This window comes from Lipophrys pholis (genome assembly GCF_963383615.2).
Source record: "Lipophrys pholis genome assembly, chromosome: 10".
NCBI classification, from domain to species: domain Eukaryota; kingdom Metazoa; phylum Chordata; class Actinopteri; order Blenniiformes; family Blenniidae; genus Lipophrys; species Lipophrys pholis.
The window spans coordinates 15,864,031-15,876,597 of NC_137640.1; the positions used below are offsets into that span (position 1 = coordinate 15,864,031).

General features: G+C 41.2%; 1 protein-coding gene across 1 annotated transcript in view; it reads right to left on the bottom strand.

Annotated features, from left to right (window-relative positions):
* The window catches only part of obscna (obscurin, cytoskeletal calmodulin and titin-interacting RhoGEF a), a gene marked incomplete at its 5' end in the record, with an annotated part of 42,099 nt that overhangs the window by 1,362 nt on the left and 28,170 nt on the right, over window positions 1-12,567 (bottom strand). The window contains 26 exons of the mRNA XM_080473092.1: window positions 685-834; window positions 1,610-1,706; window positions 1,939-1,953; window positions 2,072-2,295; window positions 2,682-2,921; window positions 3,155-3,260; window positions 3,366-3,533; window positions 4,161-4,274; window positions 4,371-4,499; window positions 4,655-6,395; window positions 6,708-6,785; window positions 6,894-6,939; window positions 7,061-7,213; window positions 7,323-7,349; window positions 7,552-7,724; window positions 7,819-7,896; window positions 7,970-8,030; window positions 8,143-8,343; window positions 8,427-8,514; window positions 8,705-8,873; window positions 9,195-9,307; window positions 9,398-9,516; window positions 9,772-9,880; window positions 11,642-11,747; window positions 11,853-11,982; window positions 12,074-12,176. Coding sequence (XP_080329218.1) covers window positions 685-834; window positions 1,610-1,706; window positions 1,939-1,953; window positions 2,072-2,295; window positions 2,682-2,921; window positions 3,155-3,260; window positions 3,366-3,533; window positions 4,161-4,274; window positions 4,371-4,499; window positions 4,655-6,395; window positions 6,708-6,785; window positions 6,894-6,939; window positions 7,061-7,213; window positions 7,323-7,349; window positions 7,552-7,724; window positions 7,819-7,896; window positions 7,970-8,030; window positions 8,143-8,343; window positions 8,427-8,514; window positions 8,705-8,873; window positions 9,195-9,307; window positions 9,398-9,516; window positions 9,772-9,880; window positions 11,642-11,747; window positions 11,853-11,982; window positions 12,074-12,176 — 4,738 coding nt within the window. The remainder of the gene's footprint in view (window positions 1-684; window positions 835-1,609; window positions 1,707-1,938; window positions 1,954-2,071; window positions 2,296-2,681; window positions 2,922-3,154; window positions 3,261-3,365; window positions 3,534-4,160; window positions 4,275-4,370; window positions 4,500-4,654; window positions 6,396-6,707; window positions 6,786-6,893; window positions 6,940-7,060; window positions 7,214-7,322; window positions 7,350-7,551; window positions 7,725-7,818; window positions 7,897-7,969; window positions 8,031-8,142; window positions 8,344-8,426; window positions 8,515-8,704; window positions 8,874-9,194; window positions 9,308-9,397; window positions 9,517-9,771; window positions 9,881-11,641; window positions 11,748-11,852; window positions 11,983-12,073; window positions 12,177-12,567) is intronic.

Here is a 12,567-nt window from a genome sequence, read left to right on the forward strand (position 1 = left end):
GTGAGTAATAGACTGCAGAGACCAGAGACTGTTGATGGTATTAAAACTGTATGAAAGGAGAAAACATCTGACAAGTTCTGCAAGGTTACTGTGTGTGTGTGTGTGTGTGTGTGTGTGTGTGTGTGTGTGTGTGTGTGTGTGTGTGTGTGTGCTTGTCAGTGTTCCATGAGAGGTATATAAAAGTGTTTATTACAGCTGTTTAATTCCATGTGTTTCTTATATGTCTTCTTTTTAATTATACATAAATGCTGTTCATGTTTTATGAAAACAAGATCTAGTCAAGGGCTCATGTTTGATCCTTCTAAGAGTTATAACCAGGGTCATCTTATATTTGGACCAATATTGTATGTCATTTTATTCTAACTTAAGTACAACTTACACAATATGAGCTATTGTGCTCCTCCAAAAATGATGAAGTCATTTCCGAAAATACGTACAATTTGAATATCAAAACCATTCATTCACTTTTCTTTTTTTTTTTTTTGTGACTGGGACATTGCTGCTTACTGTCCCCATCTGTTTACCACAGTGTGATTTTCCCTGCAAACATCATCAGAGAAAAAACATCTTACACACATAAATTGAATCAAATGCAAATAATGGTTTAAGCAACCAAATAGGCGACATTAGCAGTAGCTCTACTTGAATAAGAATTTCAGTAAACATTCTGAGCGCGTCACTCACCAGGATTTATTATTGAGGCTGCTCTTCATGAAGGTTAAGGCTCCTTCTGACAGACCAGGGTAACATTGTCCAAACTGGATCTTCCCTTTCTTGATGTTTCTGTCTTGGTCAAAGCCAAGCTCTGCTTGAAATGGACTGTCAGCACTCAACCTAGTGAGAGAATCCCACACATTTACTGTCCACAATATGTGTAATATTAAATACACTCACAGACCCCAACATGTCCTTCTGTTCATAGGCTCAAATATCTCATCAGCCAATCACAGGTTTGTGTACCTGTTACTAAGGTGAGCCTAATGTTGTGGTAAGTGTGTGTACATCATTGTGTAAAACTCAGGTCCGTGTACATTGGAAAGACACAAAAACCAAAGAAACCCCAAATTTTTTTTTCAGTATATGGACCCATTAATAGAAACACATGCTGAATAGAAACAAACCCTCCCAAAACTCTTGTCAACAGACACACAGATAACAGTAACCGTTGTATTCTATTTTTAGATTTGACCAAACGTATTACTACTACTGTGAGGCTATTCACTTTAAAAGCTGGAATTGCAGTAACAAAACAAGTTTTGGACATCCTACAGCAAAGACGCTGGCCACATATACTGTTTTAAGGACCTTGTAACAAGTCCAGATTGGTGTTTACAGGCAGAGAAGTGTTTGATATTAACGCTGACTGAGAACCATAACTTCTAATTGAACAGCACAATGTATTTTATCAAGAAATACCATATTTCTTTCATATACCCTCACTAATAAACACCCTTAGGAAATAAAACTAACAACTTTAATAAAATTGCATTGTCCACACAATATGTTTGTGATATAGTGTATATATGATTTTATTATCATTACATTACCAAATGCCAACAGTAAACCCTTGTGAAACCTTTATAAAATGTAAATTGTTCTCTTTTCTTACATGATGAATGACAGGACTCCAACAGCCCAAATGTCAGTTTCGGGTCCGACACCCTGACCTTCCAGGATCTCCGGAGCTTTAGGAAGGACAATATAAACTGACAAAACAGACAGACACAGGATAATGTTTGTAAAGAGAAGTGCGCTTGCATTCATGGTAATGTATATTCACATGCAAAATTGTATTATTTCCGAAAAATGTTCAAATGATAAAAAAGTAAATGATCAAAAACATAGACTTGGATTTGTTAGGTAATGGTAGTTGAGGTGGGTGAAGTTAGGTCAAGTTATTTCCATCCATCAATCCGTCCTCCCTTAAAGAATCTGTACCTTTGCAGCGGCAGTCTGTTGGAAGGCCACGACAGTCAAAGGTTTAGTACATTAGAAGAATCTACAGGAGTGCAAGCATTAAGATCTGACCCGCTTTAGTTTTCCTACAGTTTAACTGAGAAACAGTCTTTACCTTTGCTGTCTGACAGACCCTGGATGTGCTCGATCTGCAGCGGCTGTCCAGGTGTAAAAGACTGAGCTGAACCTAAATCCACAATCTTCAGGTGGTTACAATCATCTACCAACATGTTGTCAGACTTCAGGTCCAGGTGGATAACACGACGGCTGTGAAGGTAGTCCACTGCACCCAGAATCTGAACCAGCAACTCTGCCACATGGGTTTCAGAGTACAGATCCCTGAGGGACACAAACACACACACGTACAGCATGTTGATGGACAGGTCTCCAGTCCATCACAGGTGTGAACACAGAGACATAGGCAGTCACTCACACTCACTCACATTCACACCATCGAGAAATTTAGACTGTGGGAGAAAACTCGACCCGGGAAAATGTATTTATGTAACTACATACTGCTTTTGGTTATGCCTAAAGTATTTGTATTATATGTCCCAACTACAAAATTTGATCAAAATAACATTATGAGGGCTTCTTCACTGTGAACACACTACGTATGAGCAGAAGTTTAGGTTTGCTGTTCTCAGTATTGTAAAGCAGTCATCACTAAAAATCATGGTAATGATGGCTGGTCTTTAGCTGATGTTTTCAAAGCCTTTGTTTACCTTGCAGCCAGACTGTAGAGCAGCTCTTTGCCTGGGCAGAGCTCCTCCACTAACACAAGGTGGGACGGGGTGATGTAGGCGGTGTGCAGGTCAACCAGGTGGGGGTGATGAAGCCTCTTCAGAAGCTGGTACTCCCGCAGCACCAGCTGCCTCTGCTCTGGCTGGTAAGGAGTGATCTTGGCTGCAAACACTTGGCTGGTTTCTACATTCCTACACAAGGTCACTATGCTGAATCGACCTCTGAAACACAGAAAATCAGTGAGAGAGGAAGTTTTGATTTCATCACTAAACAGTCTGCGTGGTAATAGTTCTGATCGACTGTGAACCTGAATGTCTTTGATTTTATGCAAAGTAGTATAGAAAGCCTTTTTTTTTTTTTTAAATATGAACAATTAAATACAGGTTTAATTCAAATCAATGTGTTCATAAAAAAATATTGATAACAAAACAACAGACAAAATAAAGAGACCCACCTGTTGATCTCTGAGAGAAAGTTAAAGGACTTGTGTGTTCCTTGTTGTTCTGATCCAGTCACCTTTGAACCCAGTGTCTCGGTCTGAATAAGAGGAATGTGAATGTCTGTAAAACAAAACGAATACAGACTAAAACAGATGGTAACTCTTTGTGGCATCGCTGTTGGTATTTGAGAAATACAAAACAAGCAAGCAACAGTGTGTTTCTCGCCTTCAGGATGAGTGGATAGGACAACTGGAGCTGAAGCGTCACTGAAAGGTCCTGCTCCTGTCTTTGTGACGCAGCCCACCCTGAACACGTAAGACGCTCCTCTGGGTAAGTCCTTCGCCACATAGCAGCTCTCTGTCACTTCGTCTGACAGGACTGTCCAGTCCCCGCCTGAAGTGACACAAGACTCATGAGGTACAAGTTCTGTCCATTTTATTCATGTTCCAAACCATCAGGAAGAACAATGATTTCAGTGAGACATTTTAAAAATACTTCACTAAATGACAGACATAAGAAATCCAAATGTTAAGCATACAGATAGTGTATATCTATGCCCTCATAGATTACTCTATAGCAGTAAATGTAACTTTAAACCTACCAATGATGCTCTAAAACCTATGTTTATGGTTCAAGACTCACAGTAGGTCATGGACAGATTTTTTTTGGGTCACCAGATGGTCGAGTAAAATTCCTAATAATTCTGTGAATTTATTTTTCCAAATTAAAATCAACCAAAAGAATGTGTCTTTTCACTATGTTCAGATACCGCTGCCCAATTTTTACTCTTTTTCTCCTCCTCTCATCCCCCCTCGCCATGGGAGTTTGGATCCCAGAGAGTCACCAGTTTGGAAAACTCTTGCCTTCAACTAAAGACAATTTTATTGATAACATGAAACTGAGGATTTGTGAAGACCTCCATTTTTTTTTCAGATTGTAATTCAGTAAAATAAACAAATAAACACAAACCACCACTTCAACAATGAAATAATTTCTGTGTTGCCGTATCTGTGAACACACCGTCTGTACAGTACTGCACACAGTAGGTGATGGGATCACTTGACTGAACTGGTTTCCACACCAGCAAGACTCCACCTCCATCCAACTGCATCACTTCAGGTTTGCTGGGACACACTGCCACAAATAAATACAGAGACAAAGTAAAACGACAACAAGTAAATAATTAATATGATGTAAAACAGTTACTATGCAGCTGAAAAAAAAAGTTACCTTTTGTCTTTTTGAAGGCGGGTATTTTGAAAGATGGTAGGAGTTTGGAGGTTTTCTTTTTGGTACTCTCAAGGCCTTTACTGCGATGCCTCTCAGGAGGGACCGGAGATGATCCTTTCACAATTGGCCCTGTTATAAACACATAGCAGATCTAAAAAAAACTAAAAACTTCCCAAGACAATGTCAGACATATACTCATCACTGCACAACAATATGCAATTTTCACTTTCTAATAATGACTTATTGTGTCGAACAAAATGAGGAATAGGTTAGCCATAGCTCACCTTTACTCACGTCCTCCTTACTGGAAGACCGAGAAAACAGTTTGGTCAGGCTAGACGCTGACGCTCTCATTTTTTTCCTCAGAGACATAGTGGGTGTGTCAGGCTTCATGATCTCTCCTAACGTGGGTCCTAACTCTGCATCATCCAGCTGAGAGTAGGAATTGCTGGACCAGGACTGTCTGCGAAAGATGCTCAGCAGTCCTAGTTTGGGCGACTTTCCTGTTGGTGGCCGGATTTCGAGCGCAGGAGCGGATGCATGCCTCTGGAGGCCATAGCCCTCTTTCTTGTCTTTGGCTCTGGGAGGCCTCTCTGGAGCTTGCAGAGATGAGAGGCTGGGGCTGGGGCTTGGCAATGAAGACATCGACAGCTGACCTCTGGTGCTCATTGATAAATTGGGATTGGAGCGAGTGCGATTACGTGGCGGTGCCTGGGGAAATGAGCTTCTAGGCTTGACCTCTTGAAATGGTCGTCGGGATTGTGAAATTAATGGCTCACCCTGGTCATCATATCCTTCACTCTCTCCTGACCTGTATCTTCCTCCGAGATGACCATGACTCAGCTCTTCCGAGGAGCCGAGTCTACTTGACGACTCAGACCCACCCTGTTCTAAGACAAATGACTCAGACAGAGAGACTTGGGACCCAGCAAAGAGATTTCCTTCTGTCTGCTCCTGATCCTGCCTGTAGCTCATTCGGTCTCGGACAGACACATCTGAGGAAGCAGATGAGCTGCTAAATGTGCGCCTCCCTTGAACTGGAGCCCCTGAGCCTCTTCTTTTTGGGGCTTGCTTTAAGTTTGGGATGGTCAGAAATCTTCTCCCTGCTACTTCATCATCTGTAAATTCCTCCTTCATACTCTGAGAAGCTTCTTCTTCGCTCAGCTTTTCACGATGCGGTGAGCTTGGAGAGCGACGCGAATACTCATCAAGAGACCTGCTCCTTCTGTGAGGGGGGACATTGGCGTGAGCAAGGCCCACTCCACTGTCAAAGGAGCAAGCTTTCTGCATGGTAGGCTGAACGGATCCTCGTCTTTGTCCACGGTCTTTCTCTGTTTCATCCTCCACATATTCAATGAGAGGCTCATTGAGGCGACCCGAAAAGCTCCTCCGAAGTGGCTTACGCCCTCTCTCCTGCTTTTTGGCCTGGAATTTGTCTCGTAATGTCATGTGTCTGGCAGACATTGGTGACAGCTGATGAGAGGAGCTATAGAAAGTGCTTCGAATGACACTCCCACGAGGGATGCGGCCTCCATCACTTCCTGAACCCTCATCTCCTTCTGAAAGGCAGAGTGAGGGACTGCTGTCCTTGCTGAACTTCCGTTCCCTTTGAGGCGTTTGTTGGAATGACACTTCTGATGATACAACTGACTGGCGGCTGATACTCCGCTCTAACACACTCCTCCTGCCAAGCAGCTCCGCATCCTCCTCCTCCCCCAGTGTCAAATCCTCTTCATCGTCCCCATCTACATGGAGTTTGGTAAAAGGCTCAGGGATCTGTGCTCTTTCCATTAGAGGATCATAGTCTTCCTCTGTTTCCTCTTCCTCCTCGGTCTGGCTGTAGTGCTGAAAAAAGTCCCGAGAATCTGCTTCGTCATACTCCGAAGAGGAGCCACTGCTCGGAGAGGAGCTGCTGTGCTCCTGAGGCTCACGGGAAACTGTCACGGCAGTCACTCTGAGAGGAGCATCGAGGAGTTCGGGAATGGGCCTCAGTGTCAACACTGAACCGATGCATGTCAAAGAACGCTGCACAGACAGATCAGAAAAACAATATTGATAAAATCATATTTTTAGGAATGGTGGCCTTTATAACTTTAGAAGATTTGTAGTAGTGATTCTTCATACTGGTATTACAGTAATCTCTCAACTGCATGTATTCTTTACTCCAACGCTCAAGACTCAAGTACTGTATATGAGGACATTATACTGTTTGACTAGACGTTGTTGTCCTATTGTTTTTGAACCAGATGTGTTTGTGTAGCTGGGCAGCTAAAACAATGCAGAGACTGAAAAACACTCACGTAGGGAAAACACAAATCTGTCTACAAAAACATGTACCTGCCATTTCCTCTTAGAGATGTACACTTTCAAACTCCTTGAGTTGATGTCTTCTGTATCTTCACCGGCATGTTCATCCTGATCACAGTCATCAAAGTTTGGTTAAAGAAATTGAGTGTGAATAGGTTACACGTGTGTCTTACAGCAGAGCTCCAATAAAAAATGACGTCCTTTTTTTCATCTCACCTGGAACCATTCATCACTCAAGCACTCAAAGGCAGATGGACGCCTCCTGGGTTCAGAAAAATAGGAGTTTGACATGCGTACACATTTACTATGGACAATCGTTCTGAAGTGTTGTGAATTTAAGTAATACGAAGCAGAATAATTAGAAATAAAAAATGCCTCCATACTCTGGATCTGACTGAAGGACCATACGCAGAAAATTGACTGCTTCAGGACTCCGGTACATGACATCAGGGGCATCCCAGTTGAGAGTCCCCTCCCCGACCCTGAGCAGTGTGCCCCGATCAGTCTCGCCCACAAAAGGGCATCGGCACACCAAACTGTCAATTTAGAAATAAAGCAAGATTTGGAAATGAAATGAAACAAAACAAAAATGCAAACAAATATACCGCACACATATTTCTGTACATTATAGGTTTCGATACATACCACAAGTAAGCCACAACACCCACAGCCCTGCCAGGAAGAACAAGAAAGGTTTAATATTACTTCCTGTTTTACATTTAAGCAAAATAATAACAACAAACCATTTGATCTATCAACAACTTTTAATCCCACAGAGTTAGGTCTTCAAATAATACTTTTACTCAACAAGAACAGAGATACTCGACAGTGTCATATGTACATTTCTATTAGCTAGATCAGGAGTTAAACGTACCAAATATCAGTGGCCACAGTGACGGGTTCCTGATGAACAATTTCCGGTGCAACAAACTCAGGTGTGCCAAACAAGCTGTACTGGTGTCTGGATGTGTCTATTTCCTGGCAGAAGCCAAAGTCACAGATCTTGATTTCATCTCTTGGTGGATACACCATCAGGAGGTTGTCAGGCTAATAGACGTACAAATAAAAAAGAGAATATCATTAACTGAATATAATACACCATTGTCGAATAATGCCTAGTTAGCTGAACCAGAAATCTCACTTTAATATCCAGATGCAGGATGTTCAAGCTGTGAATATGGCCAACGCCCTCAAGAACTTGCTGGATGTATGACTGAACCTGTAAAAAAAACCATTTTTTTAAATGTATCGACACAAACAATAAATCAGAAAAACAAACTATGAGCTGGTACCTCTTTTTCTGAGACGGATCCTCTGAGCATTAAATGGTCCACAAGTCCATGAGAACAACAGCTATACATGATGTTAAAGAACTTAAAGAAGGTTTCTTACGTAAAATGCCAGAGTAAATCTCATGCTGAGAACAAACAAGTCTGTATGCAGTAGCATGCAATGAGAAAGATACATTTCTGTGATTAACACCAATGTGCGTCTGGTGCAGAAGAAATCCAGCAGACAGGCCACTCTTGGGTGAGCTAGACGAGACAGCAGGTCTCTCTCCTGGAAGGCCCTGGTCCGAGTGCTGCTCCGCAGAGGCAAGAACTTGGCAGCAAAGACTTCCCCTGTCCTTCTGTGGATTACACGCTTCACAACTCCAAACGTTCCCCTAAAACAAAGAGCAATGATTTTGAGCGGCATGAAAGATATGAAGTGCAGCTTCAACTTCCTCAGTATGAAGAGGGGGTTCACCTTCCAATTTCCTCGTGGATGTCATAGACAGAGAATAACTTCCTTCTTTTGCCCAGCTCCACCTCTCTCTCCTGACATTCCATTGGACCTGAAGATAATACACCAACATGAACAGAAAAGCTTTAATATCATATCACATGCACACCAATCACATAATATTTGCCTACTTTTTTCTGGCCATAGAACATTGGGGTATATTTTACCTTTAAAACAATTTTTTTTGCTAAATTAATTCCTAGAAATCACCCCCAAAATTGTGCACATCGTTGTTTTCTAACCTTCCTCCACGGTCAGCTGGGCCTGGCACGAGGCATGGCCGGAGTCGTTGTAAGCAAAGCAGGTGTATATGCCACTGTCCTCCCCCTCTGGGCACACGATGGTCACCGAGCAGCGGGCACCATGTTGACCAATCTTCACGTTCTCATTAGCTGTGAGCTCCTCCCCGTCCTCCAATCGCAGAATAATATACTTTTATCACAAACTGTTTTTGGTTCATGGATCAATGCACTGTGGGTAAACCTCTTGGACTAAGACCTCTTAAAACAATGGGAGGCAGATAACTATCACTTATGACATTGGAATTTCAAAGAATAAAAGTGTACTCAGCAGAAAGCAAGAGGAGACCAAGACTGAAAATTTGTAATTGTTGGGAAAAGGATATAAACACATGCAAACAACAACTAGATATGGTTAGACAAAAATATCACTGTTGCAAACTGCCCGAGTGCAAACAAGCAGAAATTAATCACTCAGACTCAGCGCTCATACCTTGTACCACTCTATTTCAGGAGTAGGTCTTCCTGTGATGATGGCTGTGAATGTACATGTCTGGCCAGGCTCAACATACAAATCCTCAGTGGCAACCTGGATGAATGGTGGAGCTGACAAATAACATACAGGAAATAGTGATGAATCAACGTTAAATCTATGAGAAATGTCTTGCTCTTGGGTTAACATGAGACATAAAATACCGTCCGTAATTTCCTGCATTTGTTCTGAGATGTAGATCTCCTCCTCTTCCTCCTGGTAACACGGCAGCTGCTGGATGGTCTGATTTGCTAATGCAGCAGTGTGGACATCCACCTCAACTCTACATTCAGGGCACAGGACAAGAGAAGTTGATATGAAGCGGACATGATATAGTCGGGGGAAAAAAAAGATTTCAAGGAAATATTATTCACAACTCTCTAACCTTGAAATCACAATAATCATATTTTATCACGAGGATCTAATTTTACAAATGTTCTATTTGAAACTAAACCAAATGAATTTAAGAAAAGAAAACATTGTCACAAACGAAAATAAAGAAAAAGAAGTCATTACACGAAAGTTTCACAAATCTTACTGTTCAGGATTTTCAGGAGTAAAAATCGTCTTGGCAATAGACGTAGTGCTAAAATCAGCCTGCAACCATTTTTTCACAAGAGCAGTGGACCAGCCCTCCGAGTCAGCGTCTGTAAAATCCCAAACACAAGACTGAAAGTAAGCACCTATTTTCAAATTGTAATGAATTATAGTGATGATATTCCATTGAAAAGGGAAATCTCAAAAAGTACTTTACCTCACAGTCCACCAACAGTAAACAGTACGTACTGTATTTCTTACCTGAGAACTGATGGGTTTGACCCCACTAGCCCACCACATCAACAAGACACGGGCACATGCCCACTCTTGCACAGACGCAAAGGGAACACTTGCCCAGCACATGACCATCTTGTGATCGTTGGAGTGAAGAGTTAGCTGGGCATGCGTTGGCAGAAGGAGAGAGGGTAATGTTGAGTGGTTATGGGTTATCGTGACAATGATGACTTACATGGAAGGATCCATGCGAGGAATCTCCTGCTTTAGGACGAGTATCAGAAGGATGGAAAAACATGTAGGTTATGGAAAATGGACACACACAAAAACATGGTGTCAAAAAGTAATAATAATAATAAAAATAATAATCAATAGTCCTGGTATATCATGTGCAAAACTTACTATTTTTCATAGAACATCAAAGGTTGGAATGATCTGGCCTGAATTACTTCCACTACTTAAACTTTTTGTAAGAAACAGTTTGGAAAATCACGAGAACATGAAAATAACAGCTACTTGCAATTTATTTGCTTATTATTATCATTGGCATTACTATTACCGTTTGGTAATAGTATACATTTATGGCACCTCTGGACTGGTTGTCATGAGTTTTGTCTGATAACATGAGTCTCATGGGAATAAATGGAGTCTGTTTCAATCCATGCTGTCTTATGAAGATGAAAACATGGTGAAAACACAAAAAAACATTATATACAGCAGATGTATCAATGTCTTTTCAAAGAACAGGATGGTAGGGAGTTCAGGATGGCGTTGATGTTGAATGTTAGCTGCTAGATTCCATTCATTATGGCATCATGAATTGTTATGGTTAGTTTCCATGCAACTTTAATAGGCTTTCATGTGTAAATTACATGCAAAGGTTTAAATGAAAATCTAGTGCTCATAGTTCATTAGGATAATATGCGAAGTGAGCCGTAACATCGATTCAAGACCAAAATGTCAAGGTTGGTAATATGGTTTAATATGATTACATTTACGTTAATTGTTGCTGAAACTATTGTTTTGAAAAAAAAGTACATTACAGTACAATTCTACAAAGAACACATTTGTGTTTACATGCAGACCTGTAGGTTAGTTGAGCAATTTCAATAAAATGGCAATGTGAGAAATTATATGAGGTACAGCTTTTGATGGCATCTATCATATAATACAATTAACGACAGATGACGTCGCTTCAATCTGTTATAAAGCTTTTTCTTTTTTTTAATTCTTTTTGAGTTATCATTCCTTGGCACTGGGGTGCAGCATGCACTTTGTGCCATAATGTCTGGGAATCTAGCAGCAGTTGCGATGGTCATTGAAACTACTTATGACATGAGTTTTGAAGGAAGGGAAAATGTAAGTAAAGTCTCGACATGATGACAATTTTATAAAATGGATGAATGGGGAAACTGATCAATATTGTTGCAGTTTTTTTTGGTTTTATTTTTGTCAAGTGAAAAGATATGACATGATGTTGATGGGATTTGAGGTGAGAACTGGACAATGGCATGTGCTTCGTCCCTTCACATACACACATGAAGGAGTGAAAACCGCGTATCGGCCACGCGAGAACCCCCCTATGGGTTCCCATTCTGTGTGCAGGATATTTACCTCAGCAGCTCTGATTGTCGTACCTTTAGGAGGCAAGTCCTGAGGCTGGTCACCCGCAATGTCGGTCGGTGGCACATAGACAGGACAAAGACCTGCCTTGCACTTAACGCAGCCAAGATCATTCCAAAGCTAAAGAAAAACAAAATACTTCATTTTATGTATCTTAAAGTTTCTGATGTTAATTATTCTGGTTTTCTTGATAAATTGGACACATAACAAATCTGAGTTTGATACCTCACACTCATACTGTCCAATGTCTTCAACAGTTGCCCCCATGACTGTCAGAGACAAGATCCCACTGCGAGCGTCGTTCACAATAGAGTATTTCTGCGGATCAGTCAGCTCTCTGCTATCCTTCAGCCACCTGGAAAAGCCAAACGGTCATGCATTTAGCATGGCTGGTGACAAAAACATTCAACGGCTGCTGTGCTGACATGAGTTCTGTGCCTCCATACCCGATTCTTGGTAACGGAGTGGTGAGTGTGGAGCAAACAAACTGGATATCCTCGCCTTCTATGAGACAAGCACTCTCCAGTCGACTCACGAACCTCGGTGGGGCTGCACACAAGAAGAAACACAAAAAGTCAGATATTGCTGTGTCATGTGTTTAGAAATTGAACAACAGTGGTTGGTAACAATAACAACATTGATTTCCAGTACTATCAGTAGTCAGTGGTTATAAAGATGAGAAATGGGTCAGTAGAATAGAAAATCCTATTAAAGAGATAATCATAAAAACAAATGTAACATCAGCAATGAAGCACAAGTAGAGTGGTGCTACTGAGTAAAACAGTTAGTAGTAGTATTCGATAGATAAGTATTGGTAATAGAAGTGATGAAGTTGTACTGTAATTATATTTATTAGGAAAGATGAACACAGTGATAATAGTAGTATCAATAAGTAGGCAAACCGCTGAAATGTCCTGGATATGTGACACCCAGATATTAA